This window comes from Lonchura striata, chromosome 5 (genome assembly GCF_050655825.1).
Source record: "Lonchura striata isolate lonStrDom1 chromosome 5, ASM5065582v1, whole genome shotgun sequence".
NCBI classification, from domain to species: Eukaryota; Metazoa; Chordata; class Aves; order Passeriformes; family Estrildidae; genus Lonchura; species Lonchura striata.
Genome location: NC_140707.1, coordinates 6295947 through 6313756, shown reverse-complemented (window position 1 = coordinate 6313756; position 17810 = coordinate 6295947). Strand labels below are relative to the sequence as shown.

At 52.6% G+C, this 17810-nt stretch overlaps 1 protein-coding gene across 1 annotated transcript; it reads left to right on the top strand.

Moving 5' to 3' along the window:
* The first annotated feature begins 872 nt into the window (after positions 1-872).
* Positions 873-2235, top strand: LOC144246550 (olfactory receptor 14A16-like). Its single transcript, XM_085581186.1, has one exon. The coding sequence runs from the start codon at positions 967-969 to the stop codon at positions 1897-1899; it is 933 nt and encodes a 310-aa protein (XP_085437312.1). The 5' UTR covers positions 873-966; the 3' UTR covers positions 1900-2235.
* Positions 2236-17810: the final 15575 nt, after the last annotated feature.

Sequence of the window (17810 nt, the reverse complement as noted above, 5' to 3'; positions counted from 1 at the left end):
AGGGGGTTGAGAGAAGCAGAACAGGAATTGTAATCCCAGAATGACAGAACATTCTGAGTTTAAAGGGAAACACAGGATCACCAATGAATGTTTGGACAGAGACTCCAGAACTGTGACTTTGGGTGGTCAGTGTCTCTGCTGGGAGCCTCCCAAAGGGCCTTCAGCCACTCCTCAGCCCTGGGCAGCAGCAGCATCACCTCTGCAGGGCCCAGCAGGGCTCTCCTGAGCTGCCCTTGCCCAGCTGCACACAGAGCCTGCCCCAGCCAGGGCCCTGCACACAGGCAGGTTTCTGTAGGGCCGGGCCGAGGGCACACAGGGTGGGATGGGCTCTGTGAGCGCTGGCAGGGACAAGGCACCTCTCAGGAGGGGATGTCCAGGCCCAGGGAGATGCTCAGGGAAGCAGAGGGGGCTGAACAGAGCAGTGATGGGGGAACAAGCCCATCCAGCCCCTCAGCTTCCCTCAGCCACGGGGAATCCTTTGCCTCTTTCATCTCTCAGTGGCAAACTCTGAGTGCAGCAGGAATGCTGGGGATTTCTGACCTCAGAGAGAAAGGAATGATCTATGGGTAGGAAAACAATTCCTTAAACCAACTCCTGTCATCTTTTTCCCCTAGAAGTGAGCATGCAGATGGTACCAAGCCTTTCTGCATTAGGAGTGATTCCCTTGACAAATCCTGAATATCCAGCCTTGTCCCTCTGCCACAGGGCCACAAACCCAGGGCAGCAGGGCAGGGATGGCTCCTCGAGAGCCCCCACGAACAGGCCTGGCTGCTTCTGGCACACTCAGCCAGCACAACTGGAGCTCAGGCAGGGACCTGGGTGAAGGTTTCCCAGAGCAGGAACAAGGGTGGGTGAGTCCCAGCAGGACAGGCTGCAGGGAATGGCCCAGGTTTGGCTCCGAGCAGCCTCTCCTGACTTGTCCCTGTCCTTTCTCCATAAATAGCTGCCCACGTTCAGCCACAGCAAATGTCCAACAGCAGCTCCATCAGCCACTTCCTCCTGCTGGCACTGGCAAACACGCGGCAGCTGCAGCTCCTGCACTTCTGCCTCTTCCTGGGCATCTCCCTGGCTGCCCTCCTGGGCAACGGCCTCATCATCAGCGCCGTAGCCTGCGGCCACCACCTGCACACGCCCATGTTCTTCTTCCTGCTCAACCTGGCCCTCAGCGACCTGGGCTCCATCTGCACCACTGTCCCCAAAGCCATGCACAATTCCCTCTGGGACACCAGAAACATCTCTTACACAGGATGTGCTGCTCAGGTTTTTCTGGTTTTCTTCTTCCTTGGAGCAGGGTATTTCCTGCTGACCATCATGTGCTACGACCGCTACGTGTCCATCTGCAAACCCCTGCACTACGGGACCCTCCTGGGCAGCAGAGCTTGTGCCCACATGGCAGCAGCTGCCTGGGCCAGTGCCTTTCTCAATGCTCTGCTGCACACAGCCAATACATTTTCCCTGCCCCTGTGCCATGGCAATGCCTTGGGCCAGTTCTTCTGTGATATCCCACAGATCCTCAAGCTCTCCTGCTCCAAATCCTATCTAAGGGAACTGGGACTCATTGCTGTTAGTGCCTTTTTGCTTATCGGCTGTTTTGTGTTCATTGTTTTCTCCTATGTGCAGATCTTCAGGGCTGTGCTGAGGATCCCCTCTGAGCAGGGACGGCACAAAGCCTTTTCCACCTGCCTCCCTCACCTGGCCATGGTCTCCCTGTTTATCAGCACATCATTTTTTACCTACCTGAAGCCACTTTCAATGTCTTCCCCATCCCTGGATCTGGCCCTGTCAGTTCTGTACTCGGTGGTGCCTCCAACTCTGAATCCTCTCATCTACAGCCTCAGGAACCAGGAGCTCAAGGCTGCAGTGTGGAGACAGCTGACTGGATGCTGTCAAGCATATTAAACTGCTGGCCAATTGCTGCAAATCACTTGTAATGAAAGTATTCTTTGATACTTCTTGTTGGTTTCATTTGGTGGTTTTTATATGTGTTTTATTTTTTTCATATTGTCCACAAAGAATTATCATTTTTTGTGGCATTTCTCATTTTGTTTCTCTCCACCTTCCCTGTACCCATAGACTGTGTCAATGAGTGACTGCAGTCTCTGAGACTTTAAAGGAACTAAAGGATGTCCCAGCAGAGTTTTCTGCAGAGATGCCCTTTTCTTGCCTCCTCTGGAGCTGCAGCAGCAATGTCTGTGTGCAGAGCTGGGGCAGATCAGGGCTGGCACAGCAGCTGTGCCCAGGAGCAGCAGCACTTGGTGCTGCCAGTGCTGCTCCCGTGGCCCTGCCCCGCTGCCCTGGTGGCCCTGGTGTTGCTGCAGGGCCTGAGTGCTCTCGGGGCCGGGCACAGTCCTGGGGGTGGCAGTGCCGGGGCTGCAGCAGAGACAGGCCATGGGCACTGCTGGGGCAGCGCTGACGCCTCAGGCCAGGGCCTGGGGGCTCCAGGCTCCTTGCCCAGGCTCTCTCAAGAACACGGCCAGGCCAATGCTCAGCACAGAAAACCCCCGTGAGCAGCCCCAGGCTGGCCGTGGGCAGGCTGGGGGCAAACAGCACGGCTGGTGCTCTGCAAGGGCTCTGGGGGAGACGGGAAGGAGCAGCAGAGCAGGGGCTGATCCATCCCCAGTGCGCTGCACAGCCCAGGGCAGCGTCCCAGAGCGTCCTCTTTGAGCTGCCAACAGCATCCCCCCTCTGCAGCCCTGGCCTCTCCCCCAGCTCACAGAGGTGCTGCATCCTTGCAGGCACAGACACGGCAGCACTGGCTCAGCAGCCCCTGTTTGCATTGCACACAGCAGGCAAGAGCACCCCCATGCTGGTGCTGTGGGGACATGAACCTGAGGCAGCACAAATGCCATCAGCCCCTGGGGCCAGGAAGGGCTGGGGGACGCCAGGGAAACCACTCAGCTTTGTCCTGGCCTCTGCAGTCAGCCAGAAAGTTTGTTCCCATCAGCTGGGAGTTTCCTGTCCCTCTGCAGATGCTGCTGCTCAGAGCCAGGGCTGCCTGGCAGCCACCCCCAAACTGCCCTGAGCATTTCCTTAGTTTCCCCTTTGCTTTCTTTACTCTTCCTGATACAAATTTCTTCCTCTTGCCCACCCCTGTTCCCTCCCCTGCAAACAGCCCATCCCTGTTTGCCCTTTCCTCTCTGGCCCCACTCCCCATTGCAGTTCCTGACTTGGCACCATGGGAACATCCCCTGGGGAGCAGAATCATCCCACAAGTGCTGCAGGAATTGTCTGCAGGCCCCTACAGTGCCTGGTGCTTCTGCCTTGCCAGAGGCACCCCAGGCCAGGGGGGCACATCTGGGCTGCTGTGTCTGGCTGTGGGGCTCCCTGTTCTGGGCAGTGAGGAGGAGCTGCAGAGGCTCTGCAGGACTGACAGGATGGGCTTTGGGGCTGTGAGGAGAAGCTGAGGGACCTGGGCTGCTGGAGCTTCTGAAGAGGAGGCCCAGGGCTCCTCTGCAACTGCTGCAAGGGTGGTTTCAGAGAATCCCAGCATCAGCAAGGTTGGATGAGACCTAGGAGAACATCAAGTTCAAGCTATGCCCTGACACCACTTTCTCTCCCCTGAGCCTCCTCTTCTCCCAGGATCAACAACCCCAGCTCACTCAGCTGCTTCTCACAGGACTTTCTCTCCAGACACCTCCCTAGGCTTGTTGCCCTTCTCTGGACATGCTCCAGACCCTCCATGTCCTTCCTAAATTGGGGGCCCAGAACTGGACGCAGCACTCGAGGTTCTGCCCAACCAGTGCCCAGCACAGGGGAAGGATCACTGCCGTGCTCCTGCTGGCCACACCATTCCTGATCCAGGCCAGGAGCCATTGGCCTTATTGGCCACCTCGGCACACTGCTGGCTCATGTCCAGCCTGCTGTCCATCAGTCCCTGCAGGTCCCTTTCTGCCTGGCTGCTGTCCAGACCCTCTGTCCCCAGCCTGTAGCGCTGCAGGGGTTGTTGTGGCCAAAGTGCAGGACCCGGCACTTGGACTTGTTAAACCTCACCTTGTTGGGTTTGGGCCCTGGATCCAGCCTGTCCAGGTCCCATGCAGAGCCCTCCTACCCTCCAGCAGATCCACACTCCCAGCCAGCTTGGTGTCACCATAGTTCCAAGGGGCCCCAGAGTGTCCCAATGGTCTCCATGATTCCATGAGGCCTCCCAGTGTCACAATGTCCCTTTGCTTCCATGGGACCCCTTGGTATCACAAAGTCCCTTGGATCCTTTGGCTCTGCAGTGTCACAATGTCACCATGGTCCCCCAAGGCCCTGCAGTGTCACAGTGGATTTTTGGTTCCATGAGGTCTGGCAGGGCAGCAATGCTCTCCTTGGTCCCACAATGTCACAATGGCCTCTTGGTCCCAAGAGCCACCACGGTGTCAAACATCTTTCCTTCATTCCGTGAGTCCCTGAGGAGCAGCTCAGGGCCCTTGGTTCCATGGGGCCCTGCAGGGTCACCATGGCCCCATCATGACACGAGGTCCTGCTCTGTCACAAAGCTCTGCATGGTTCCACAAGGTCCTGTAGGGTCACTGTGGCCTCTTGGTTCCATGCGACCTTAGAGTGCCAGAATGAATTCCTTAGTGCTGCAGTGTCACAATGGAGCCCTGGAGATACAAGTCATGAGGGACCCTTGGTTCCATGGGGCATCACAGAATAACAGTATTTGCTTTCCTTCTCAGAGTCCTTGATTCTTGTCGGTCTCAGAAATGCCTCAGAATATAGTGGGGAGGAGTTGGGACAAAGTGTTTTTGATTGTCAGACATGAAGAGTCTTGATTTTCATATTACTTCAGGCTGCATTATAAGGTGCTGGGGGTCAATATCAATTGGACATTGCTGATATCATTCTATATACAGGAAAAGAAAACAGGACAAAACAGTCCTCTCGGTATTGTTTTTAATACAGTATATTGACTTTGAATACACATCTGTAATCTGTTTCATTAAACAGAGCAGTATTGAAAACGTAATATATTCCCAGCAGCTTTTCTTTTTTGTGCATTTTGAACAAATATTTATAAGCTTTTCCCACTGAATTCCGTAACTGAAGAGCTCAAGAAAGAAGAGGTCTCCGGAGTAGGAAATTTGATCAGCAACCTCCAAGTGGCTGAGGATGCATCCCCATCAGAGCAGCAATGAGCAGAAATGGGCTCAGCTCTGTGGCTGCCCCAGCTCTGGGATGGGCCCTGGGCCTGGAGCAGGAGCAGCTCTGGAGGGCCCCAGGGCCGGGGCTCTTGTGCTGGCCTGGGCAGATGGGATGGCAGGAGGGGCTGCAGAGCTCTCAGCACCTCAGGCAGAGGGGAGCAGGGCAGCCAGGGAGCTCCTTTGGCCTTGGCCAAGCCCCTTCCCCCATGGTGGGGCTGAGTCCTGGCTGAGCTGCAGCTGCTGCTGTGCCCTTGGCAGGGGCTGAGGCCGTGGGGCAGTGCCCAGAGCAGCCTGGGCTGAGCAGAGCTGTGGGGCCAGAGCCGGCTGGGCTGTGCTGGGGAGAGGCCCTTGGTGCTGCCCAGAGCTCAGGGCAGCTGGCAGAGCTGGCAGGGAGCTGGGCTGGGCTGGGAGAGCCTGGCACAGAAACCATCAGTGTCCATCTCAGCCTGGCTGAGCGGGCAGGGGCAGGACTCAGCCCAGGCCTTGTGGGGCAGGGCCAGCGCCTGGGCAGGCATTGAAAACAGGCAAGAGCCCGAGAGAGGAGGCTGCTCTGTGCCCTTGGGGCACGGACAGAGCAGGGAGGGGCCCAGGACATTTGTCAGCGCCAGCCTCTGTCTGTGCCAGCCCTGGGCAGCCCTGGCTGCTGAGCCCAGCTCTGCCCTGGGCTGAGTTTGGCTGTGGCCCAGCTCCATCCTCCTGCGGGGCTCAGGGCCTGTTCCCGGCCATGGCCAGCCCTGGCCGCCTCTCTGCTGGCCCCGAGGCCGGCAGAGCCCGGGCAGGGCTGTCTGTGCAGCCCCACAGGTGCCACGGGCTCGGCAGGAGCTGGCAGAGGCTGCCCAGCAGGGAGGCCATGGGGCACAGAGCCCCAAGGCTGCCCAGGGCCCCACGGCACAGGGGCCGTTCCCAGCCGCAATGCTCCTGTCCTGGGCTGGGCTGCACAGGGGCTGTGGCACCATGGCTGGGCCAGCACAGGGCCACCGAGGGGCCACGCAGCCGCTGCTGGGGCTGGCAGCAAGGCCGGGCACAGACAAGGAATTGCTGAGCATGGCCTGCGCTGGCCAGGGCTGCCTGTGCCCAAGGCAGAGCTCAGCTGCCCTTGGGGCTGCAGGAACACTCAGGAGCCCAAAGAGCCTCCATGGCTGTGCTGGAGACCAAGGCTGGAGCAGGGAAATGCAGGGCTGCTGCGCCATGGGGAGGGCATGGAATTCCAGCACAAACCTCGGCTCTCTGATAGTCCCGGCACCGTGCTGGGCCCTGTTCCAGACTGAAGCAGAGCAGATGTTGATGGCACGGGAGCCCTGCGGGGCTGGCAGGGACCTGCAGCTTGCAAGGTGCTCTGCTCTCCCTCAGCTCCTCTCTGAGAGATCCAATCCCAGCTCGGCACCTCAGGGCACAAGTGGCACTGCCTGTTCATGGGCACACAGCTGATGTCTGCCTGGAAATGGGCATAGTTTTAAGATATCTTGTTATACAAGGACATTTTTATTATCTGGGTTAGTTCACTACTATTAAGAACTATCAAAGTTTTCCCCACTAGTAACAGGAATTTGCTGGAGGTTTACTGATTGGGAAAGAGAAGAAATACTGATCTTCCCTTCTTCTTGAGTCACCAATATTCTCTTTGTAACATCTCCCCTGTTCTTCAGGGGTTTCCAGTTCTCCAGTTGAAATGGTCATGTCTTAGGGCATCTCTTCACCAGACCAGCTGGTTCTATGTCCTAACTGTTGCCCCCAGATTTCTTCCTCTAGGTGCTCTCTGGTCATTCAAGGACCTCTCAACTGACTGGTTTCATGCTTTGAGCAACAGGGAGTGACCCAATCTTTCTGAAGTTCTAATAAATATGAATGATATCTTATTGTGTTTATATCCATCACAGAATTACCATTTCTTATGTCTTTGTCTAAAACTGTTCCTGTACAGAAATCCCCTGGGGATGCGGGACATGTCAGATGCTGCTGGGACATCACTGAGAGCTGAGGGAAGAGCTGTGATGGTTATTAAACTGTTCAAATATTTAACTTTTTTTCGTTGGCAAGAAACCTTTCTGTGCCTCTGAGTGTCACCATCACTGAGCCCAAAGGACACAAACCTGATGAGTTGTGGTTCCCACTGCAGGGGCACTTGGACCTTGGCTCTGCACAGGAGAGCTCTTCATCCACTTTCCCTCTTTTCCTCCCTCTGGGCATGGAGGCAGCTCCTGCCTTCAGCCTGTGACTCGGGTGTGCAGAGAGCAAATCTGGGCAGAATCGGGGCAGGGAGGGTTTGGGGGGACCTTGGGATCTGTGCTGGGCACAGAAGGTGTTTTCCATTGCTCTGAGACTCTCTGCTGTGCAAAGTGGATTTAATATCCAGCAGAGGAATGACTTTTGTATTTGATGGAGCTGTGCCTTCCCTTGGCTTTGTTGGCTGGCAAGAAATGTACATCCCTCTGTGTCTCGGACAGCTCCTTCTCCAGGGAAAGCAGGTGGGAGTGGGAGCCAAAGAGCTAAAACCTGCAGGTGCAGCCTGGGCTGGAGGGAGCTCAGATTTGCACAAGGCTGCTCTGAGTGCCAGGGCTTGGATGGGGGAAACAGTGGGGTGGGGATAGGGACAGAGTCTGATGGATTGTCAGCCACAAAGGGTCTTGATTTTCATATCTATTCCAACTGCGTGAGGAGGTACTTGCATTCAGTGTCAATTGGAGATTGTACTTATCAATGAATTAACGGGAAAAAATATCTAAAGAGAAGCTAAGAAATCTTTTCTCATGGTCTTTATAAATATAGTGTATTCACTTTAAATAGGCTCCTGAAATCTGTATAATCAACCACAAAAGATTTGGAAACTTTAATTATTCCCAGGGGCTTGGCTTGTTCAAATATTCTGAATGTTAATGAGCCCCAGGGCACTGAATTCCTGAACTGAAGAGCTGAAGGCTGAAGAAGCCTCTGGAGCAGTAAAATTCAGCAGCAGCCTCCAAGTTGCTGAGGATGTCAGCAGCCCCCACTGAGGCCATCCCTGCCCAGAGACCCTGGGGGAATGGGCAGACAAGGAGAGCGTCCCTGGGGCTGGGGCAGCAGAACTCAGAGGCACCAGCGGCTCCAGCTGGGAAATGGAGTGTGGGATGGGGCTGTGAAAGCCCTGCCTGGGCTGTGCCAAGCAGGACACACAAGCCCTGACCCCCATCCACTAAAAAACTCTCTCGAGGAGACATTCAAAAGGAATGACAATAATTTGTGTCTTCTGAGTTGGATGCACTGGAGCAATACTATCAAGAGTTTCTCAGGAGCTTTAGACAACAAAACAGCCTTTACTAGGAAATTTAGAAAATCATAGAAACTTTGGCAAACATTTTAATATGGCATTCAATCAACAAAAAAAACTTCTCAAAGTATTAACTTGGCCCATTCAACTTCACAAACTCTAAGCCTGTTCAGTTTTAAGTTAATCAATATTTGCAAGAGTACAGAAATAGAAGAGGTAGATACAGAAAGAGAGAAAAAAAAAAAATACAGAGAAGCACACACTCAGCTACCAACTCCTGGATTCCAGCAATGTTCAGATGGAAATTCCAAGAGAAGGCAAGGTCAAGATGTGTGCTTGCCTTGTGGTCAGCCTTAAATTCCCCTTGGTCTTCCTGGGCCCTTCCCCCAGGTGGGACTTGGGGTCATTTGGTCACTCAGGAGCTGGGCTGGGGCTGCAGAGGTGGCTGTGGAGCATTGCCTGTGCGGTGCCAGGGACTGGCAGACACTGCTGGGCTGGGATAGAGGCTCTGGGGGGATTGGGGTTCCAGGGCAGGGCAAGACTGGACCTGCCTATTCCGCCCCCCAACATGAAATGTTTCCAGCCAAAAATCTCCTCCAGGCTCTCACAATAGGCAGTGTTGGAGGTGAAATCCAAATATGGCCATTGGCACCTGCAGGAGAAGGACAGTTCTTTTCCATAGGAAGGAAAGCACAGAGCCCCACTGTTTGGAAGGCAGGTGAGAGCCTCTTTAGGGCAAGGCCAGCCAGACTTTTCAGGAATGGCAGATTTTACCTGGGGGCAGTCTTTGGAGATAGGGAATTTTGGAGACAATCTCAATTTTGACCATGGCACCTGGAGAAGCAGGACAGTTCTTTCCCAAAGGAAGGAAAGCGTGGAGCCTTCCCCCATGTTTTGGAGGCAGATAAGCAGTGACCCTTACCAAACAACTGCCTGCCAGATTTGTCCTGGCAATATGTCCATGGGAACAATCCCTGGATATAAGGAAATTGAGGGGAAATCCCAATTCTGGCCATGTGTGCCTAGAGGAGAAGGAGAGTTCTTTTCCATAGGAAGTAAAGCCCCAAGCCTCAGTGCTTCAATCGCAAATGAGAAGAGATCCTGCAGGTGCCAAGCTGTCAGGCAGCCCCTGGAGGCCAAACCAGCCAGACCTGTTCCGTGTTCCCTTGGTTCCTTGGGGCCCTGAAGCTCCCAATGGTCTTCGTGGCTCCCCAGACCCCACAATGTCGAGTAAATCCTCTGTTCCATGAGGCCCACAATGTCGCAAGGGACCTTTGGACCCTGGGAGTTTGCGATGTCACAATGGTCTCCTTTGGCTCCACAGGGTCACAATGGAACACTGATGACACGAGGCCCTGCAGTGTCACAATGGACCTTTGGTTCCCTGCAGCCCTGCAGTGCCACAAAGGCCTCTTGGTTTCACGAGGCCCCACAGTGTCACAATGGCCCCTTGGTTCCATGAAGCTGTGAAGTCTCTTAATGGTGTCTCCATGATTCCATGAGGCCTTCCAATGTCACAATGGACCTTTGGCTTTCTGGGGTCTTGCCATGTCACAATGGTCCCTTGGTCCCATGACATCCCAAAGAGTCATAATGGTCTCCACAGTTCCCTGAGGCCCTGTGGTGTCACAATGGAACCTTGGTTTGATGGGGCCTCTTTGTGTCGCAATGATCCCGACATTCCATGGTGCCACACAGTGTTACAATGGTCCCTGGGTCTCACAGGGCCCACAGTGTCACAATGGCCCCTTGGTCCCACAGGCCCACAGTGTCACAATGGTCCCTTGGTTCCATGGTGCCCCACAGTGTCACAATGGTCCCTTGGTCTCACAGGCCCCACAGTGTCACAATGGTCCCTTGGTTCCATGGTGCCCCACAGTGTCACAATGGTCCCTTGGTCTCACAGGCCCCACAGCGTCACAATGGTCCCTTGGTTCCATGGTTCCTGTGCTGGTGCATTCCCCCCTCCCCTTCTCAGGCCGCCCTGCCAGATGAGAAATGCTCGCTGGCCTCGGCCTTGGCCAGCAGCCCCTGGGCTCAGCTCCTCTGGAGCTCAGCACAAACACGCTCTGCTCCAGCACTGCTGCTGCCCAGCCAGCTCCTGGCTGCTTTAGGAGCAGCCCTGGGAACTGTTTGTGTTCCCTCGGTGGCACAACATCCCTGTTCTCACTCTGCCAAAGAAAGCTGCTGATGCCAAGTGCGGCCAGGATGAAACATGGCTGGGACTGCAGCCCCTCTCTCGGGGCCCTACAAAGAGCGCTCCAAAAGGAGCCCTTGGAGCTCTCCTGGGCCAGCGACTCCCTCTGAGTGAGGCCTCTACGAGCTGGGAACTCTCCCGTTTGCTGCACTCGGGGATCCCCAACAACGAGGGAGCCTGGGCCGATCCCCCCACTCCTCCAGGCTCAACCCTTCCCTGCTGGGGAGATGCCAAAGCATCCCCAGGGAGCATTTCCCTGCCCTCAGGGGAATTTCTCACAGGTGCCTTGCACTGACTCTCTGTGTCTGTGTGCACACAGGAGTGCCTGTGCTGGGGAAATGTGGCAGAAATGCTGCTCCCTGAGGTCTCTGAGTGCCTTGGATGGCTGAGCCAGTCAGGCCTGTAAGTGAGGTTAAATCACAAGGTCTAAACTAAGTTAAATACTGGTAAAAGTTGTTCTCTTGCCAAGTTCCAATGTTTAATATAAGTTATAATCTAAGTTTAATATTGTTAAATGTTATTCCTTTGTTAAATTGCAAAGTCACTGGTTATTAATTAGGTTAAATACGCTTAAGCTCTCTTCTTTTGCTAAATTGTGAAATTGAAAGTATCAGTTTATGTGAAGGTATAAGTTAAGTCCTGTTAAGTTTGAGTACAGTGTCCAAGTTTTAAAAAAAAAACGTTTTCTAATTCCCATCTGAGTAGGAATTGCCTTAGAGCAGTTTTCCTTATCTGTTGTTAATGGCCCCATCAATGCCTGAGAGATAACACCATCCAGGAGGAGGAGGTGATTAAGGACACACCTTGTGACTCATAATGACACATTGTGAGATGCTCTGCCCAAGGGGAGGAGCTAGGCATTCCCACCTGGATAAAACTGGAGATTTCTACACAGAGGGGAGCCATTTCACAGGTTCTCTGAGAAGACACAGCAACTACATCTGCCATCCCAAGAGGACTGCAGCTACTCCAATTCGGACTGCTACCAGCACGCTGGCCAGGTTGTATTCTGACTTTGTCAGTAGCCTTTCCCTTTGTATTATTGCATGTATTTTTTGTCCTTTTCCCCTTTTCCCAATAAATTGTATTTCTGACTTGGAGTCTCTCACTGGTTTTTCTTTCAAACCAGGACATATTTTTGGCGCCCAACGTAGGGCAAGAAATTACTGAGAGAAGTCAGAATTACAATCTTGTATTGTAGAGGGTACCTCTTCACTATGATGCTTAACATGCTTTTTTGGGTCTTATACCTAGCTCTCTATATTTTCCCGAATGTGGGGAATTATTTGGCAATTGTAATGCTCATGTGTAGACCAGGGTATGGTATGAGAATTGCTTTATTGGTCTACTATGTCTATTGCATTATGACCTCTGAGGCAATGAACATGATTTGGAATATGTACTCAATTCTGTTTGCTTGTCCTAATCTAGGCTGCTACGTTTGGGGCCTCAGCAACCTCACCCAGCCCCTGGGGGGAGGGGCAAAGATTGATGTTTTCAAACCTTTCAGGCTTGACACAGCAGCTTTTGAAAATGTTAAGTTCCCTCTGGATGCCAAGGACAGCATAATGTTGTTGTTAGTTCTTCTTTGTCTTCTGTGCACAATCTGCAACATGCTTAGAAACAAAACACTACATAGTGTGGTGCAGCAAAACATACATAGTGTGGTGCAGCGTCTTCTTGAGGAAGAGGAAACAAGAAGGAAAGCAGCAGTGTCCGTGCCTGTACAGAATACCACAACAGCATCCATGTCAATGCAGGCTGCCATAGAGAAAGAAGAAACCAAAAGGAAAACAACAGTGTCCGTGTCTACGCAGACTGTAATGGAGGAAAAAACAAAAAGCAAAGCAAAAGTGTCTATGTCTACACAGACCGGCACAGAGGAGGAAGGAACCGAAAGCGCCATCAGCATCTCCACACAAACCATCACCAAACCAGAGCAGCCTGAACCCATAGTAGTTGCCCCCGTTCAGAAGAAGAAATCGAGGAGCAAATCAGTCCGCATAGTGACTGATGAGGACACTGCAGGACCCTCGCACCCAGCGGAAGAGACGGAACCAGAGATCATCACTCGCTCTCTATCCCTGGGTGAGCTACATGACCTGCGGAGAGAATTCACCCACCAGACAAATGATTCCATCCTGACCTGGCTTCTCCGCATCTGGGACGCTGCAGCCAATGACACCATTCTGGATGGAAGTGAGGCCAGACAACTGGGATCACTATCCCGGGATGTGGTCATTGACCAGGGGATTGGGAGAACCCAGGAAACTCTCAGCCTCTGGCGGCAACTGCTCGCAAGTGTGAGGGACAGATACCTTTGTAAAGAAGACCTCCAGGTGCTCCAAGGAAAATGGAATACCATGGAACAAGGTATCCGATACCTGAGGGAATTGGCTGTGTTGGAGATAATTTTCGCAGAAGATGAGAGATTTCCTAAGAGTCCAGACTGTGTCCAGTGCACATCACAAATGTGGTTGCGATTTGCACGGCTTGGACCAGAGATGTACTCTCGTTACCTGGCAACACTACAGTGGAGAGAAGGCGAGGACAGGGTGGGCGTCTTAGCCAATAAATTAAGAATTTACGAGGATACGGTCACCGCCCCATTTCGTACCCATGTCTCGTCCGTGGAAACAAGGTTGGCTGAGCAAGTCCGGGACTTGATTGAAGAGAGTCATAAGAAACTAAAAAAGGAACTTAAGGAAGAAGGCTACCATATTTCACCAGAACCAAGAAGAATCTCTGCCATTAGGAGCCAGCGCTCCCAAGCCAAGGAGAGAGGATACACTCCACGAGGAAACCTCTGGTTTTTTCTTCAGGAGCATGGAGAAGACATGAGGAAGTGGGATGGAAAACCCACCTCTTCCTTAGCAGCCCGAGTACGTGAACTAAAAAGAACACCTAACACAAAAAGAGTCAATGCTGCTCCAGTCTCTCAAACACAGAGTTCCAGACAATATAAGAATAATGATATAACTGATCCTCTTGAAGGAACCTCAGGAACCTATTTACCAGAAGAGAGCAACGTGTACCATGACCAGGAATAGAGGGGCCCTGCCTCTAGCCAGGTAGAGGACAGGGACAATCGGATCTATTGGACCGTATGGATTTGATGGCCTGGCACATCTGAACCACAAAAATATACAGCTTTGGTTGACACCGGTGCCCAATGTACCCTGATGCCATCAAGATATGTAGGAGAAGAATCCATTTCTATTTCTGGGGTAACAGGAGGGTCCCAGCAGCTTACTGTATTAGAGGCTGAAGTGAGTTTAACTGGGAACGGGTGGCAGAAACACCCCATCGTGACTGGTCCAGAGGCCCCATGCATCCTTGGCATAGACTATCTCAGAAATGGATATTTCAAAGACCCAAAAGGACATCGCTGGGCTTTTGGGATAGCTGCTGTAGAGACAGAAGACATCCGGAAAATGAATACCTTGCCTGGTCTCTCAGATGACCCTTCTGCTGTGGGACTGCTGAGAGTTGAAGAACAGCAGGTACCAATTGCCATGACAACAGTGCACCGTCGGCAATATCGTACCAGCAGAGACTCTGTGACCCCCATCCATGAGATGATTCGTAAATTGGAGAGCCAAGGGGTGGTCAGCAAGGCCCATTCACCTTTCAACAGCCCTATGTGGCCAGTACGCAAGTCCAGTGGGGAATGGAGACTGATGGTGGACTACCGCGGCCTGAATGAGGTTACACCACCACTGAGCGCTGCCATGCCAGACATGTTGGAGCTTCAGTACGAGCTGGAGTCCAAGGCAGCAAAGTGGTATGCGACCATTGATATTGCAAATGCCTTCTTCTCCATTCCTTTGGCAACAGAATGCAGACCTCAGCTTGCCTTCACCTGGAAGGGAGTGCAGTACACCTGGAACCGACTGCCCCAGGGGTGGAAACACAGTCCCACCATCTGCCATGGACTGATCCAGGCTGCACTGGAAAAGAACGAGGCTCCTGAACATCTACAGTATATCGATGACATCATTGTGTGGGGGAGCACAGCAGGGGAAGTCTTCGAAAAGGGAGAAAAAATTATCCAGATTTTACTGAAAGCTGGTTTTGCCATTAAACGAAGCAAGGTTAAGGGACCAGCTCAAGAAATTCAGTTTCTAGGAGTCAAGTGGCAAGATGGACGTCATCAGATCCCGACAGAAATAATCTACAAGATCACCGCTATGTCTCCACCTACCAACAAGAAGGAGACACAAGCCTTCCTAGGTGCCATAGGCTTTTGGAGGATGCACATTCCCGAGTACAGCCAGATTGTGAGCCCTCTCTACCTGGTCACCCGAAAAAAAGAATGATTTCCACTGGGGCCCTGAGCAGCAACAAGCCTTCACTCAGAGCAAGCAGGAGATCGCTCATGCTGTAGCCCTTGGCCCAGTTAGGACAGGACCAGAGGTCAAGAACGTACTCTACTCTGCAGCTGGGAACCATGGTTTGTCCTGGAGCCTTTGGCAGAAAGTGCCTGGGGAGACTCGGGGTCGACCACTGGGATTTTGGAGCCGGAGCTACAAAGGCTCTGAAGCAAACTACACTCCCACAGAGAAAGAAATCTTGGCTGCCTATGAAGGAGTTCAAGCTGCCTCAGAAGTAATTGGCACTGAAACACAGCTGCTTCTGGCACCCCGACTACCAGTGCTGGGGTGGATGTTTAAAGGAAAGGTTCCTTCTACACATCATGCCACTGATGCCACATGGAGTAAATGGATTGCCCTCATCACTCAGCGTGCCCGTATTGGAAATCCGAATCGCCCTGGGATTCTGGAAATTATAACAAACTGGCCTGAGGGGGAGACTTTTGGATTGTCTTCTGAAGAAGAGGAGCAAGTGGCACGTGTTGAGGAGGCCCCACCATATAATGAGCTACCAGAAACTGAAAGACAATATGCCCTTTTTACAGATGGTTCCTGCCGAATCATAGGCACTAGCCGGAAATGGAAAGCTGCAGTGTGGAGCCCCACATGACAAGTGGCACAAGCTACTGAGGGACAAAGTGGATCAAGTCAGCTTGCAGAGCTTAAAGCTGTCCAGCTGGCTTTAGATATTGCTGAGCGAGAGAAGTGGTCGAGGCTCTATCTCTACACCGACTCATGGATGGTAGCTAATGCTCTCTGGGGATGGCTAAGTCGCTGGAAAAAGGCTAACTGGCAGCGCAGAGGGAAACCCATCTGGGCCGCCGAGATCTGGCAGGACATTGCCTCCCGAGTAGAGAAGCTGACCGTGAAGATTCGACACGTGGATGCACACATACCCAAGAGTCGGGCTACTGAGGAGCATCACAACAACAAACAGGTAGACCGAGCTGCCAAAGTGAAAATATCACAAGTAGACCTAGATTGGCAGCATAAAGGAGAACTATTCCTAGCTCGTTGGGCCCATGACGCTTCTGGTCATCAGGGAAGAGACGCAACATACCGATGGGCACGAGACCGAGGGGTGGATCTTACTATGGACAGCATCTCACAGGTCATGCACGACTGCGAGACCTGCGCTGCAATCAAACAGGCCAAACGGATGAAGCCTCTGTGGTACGGTGGGCGATGGTTGAAATACAGGTATGGGGAAGCTTGGCAAATTGACTACATCACGCTTCCCCAGACCCAACAAGGCAAGCACTATGTACTGACCATGGTGGAAGCAACCACAGGATGGCTGAAAACCTCCCTGTGCCTCATGCCACTGCCCGGAACACCATCTTAGGCCTAGAAAAACAGGTCTTGTGGAGACATGGCACCCCTGAGAGAATTGAGTCAGACAATGGAACACATTTCAAGAATGGCCTCATCAACACCTGGGCCAGAGAACATGGGATTGAGTGGATATATCATATCCCATATCATGCTCCAGCTGCCGGGAAAGTTGAACGATGTAATGGACTGCTTAAGACCACCCTAAAGGCACTTGGTGGGGGAACTTTCAGGAATTGGGAACTGAACTTGGCAAAAGCTACCTGGATAGTCAACACCCAAGGGTCCATCAATCGAGCTGGTCCTGCCCAATCTGAACCCTTGCAGACAGTGGATGGAGATAAAGTCCCTGTGGTACATATGAAAGGTATTTTAGGAAAGACTGTTTGGATTAATCCCACCCCAGGCAAAGACAAACCCATCCGTGGGATTGTTTTTGCTCAAGGACCCGGTTATACTTGGTGGGTAATGCAGAAGGATGGGCAAACCCGTTGTGTACCACAGGGAAACTTGGTCTTAAGTGAGAACTATGTGTAAGGTTTCATCACGAAGAAGATGGAAATAGGAAAAAGGGGTGGATAATGTCCAAGTTTAAAAAAAAAAAAAAATGTTTTCCAATTCCCATCTGAGTAGAAGTTGCCTTGGGGCAGTTTTCCTTATCTGTTGTTAATGGCCCCATCAATGCCTGAGAGATAACACCATCCAGGAGGAGGAGGTGATTAAGGACACACCTTGTGACTCATAATGACACATTGTGAGATGCTCTGCCCAAGGGGAGGAGCTAGGCATTCCCACCTGGATAAAACTGGAGATTTCTTCACAGAGGGGAGCCTTTCCACAGGTTCTCTGAGAAGACACAGCAACTACATCTGCCATCCCAAGAGGACTGCAGCTACTCCAATTCGGACTGCTACCAGCACGCGGGCCAGGTTGTATTCTGACTTTGTCAGTAGCCTTTCCCTTTGTATTATTGCATGTATTTTTTGACCTTTTCCCCTTTTCCCAATAAATTGTATTTCTGACTTGGAGTCTCTCACTGGTTTTTCTTTCAAACCAGGACATACAGTAAAGCTTTTAGGCCGTATTCCTTTTATCCTTGCTCTCACTGGCCTTGTGTCTCACACACACACAGGGACAGTTCTCAGTTTGTTTCTGGTCTGATTGCCTGGATTTTTTTTGGTTTTGTTGTTGCTTTGTTTCCTTGCTGTGCCTGAAGTGTCCAGTCAGGGGCAGAGTGACTCTTGCCAAGGAACTTTGTGCTGCTGTCACTTTAATATTAAATCTGGTTTTTGCTGGGGATTTTTTCAGCGCTCCCAAGTCCTCGTTGGTCACAGGGTGAAGGAGCCCTGGCCCAGGCTCTGGCCCTGGGGGACACGGGGACGCTGCCGGGGGGTCCTTGTCCCCCTGTCCCACCCCCACAGCCCCGGCCCCCGTCCCCGTGTCAGGCTCTGGGGTCGATCTCATGGAACATCCTCTGGGGGAGGCTGCGGCGCTGGGGGTGGGGGGACACAGGGGGACAGGGGACCCCGCTGTGC

What these genes read in the sequence shown, in the direction of transcription:
- LOC144246550 (XM_085581186.1), top strand. Translation starts at nt 967, where the DNA reads ATGTCCAACAGCAGCTCCATCAGCCACTTCCTCCTGCTGGCACTGGCA.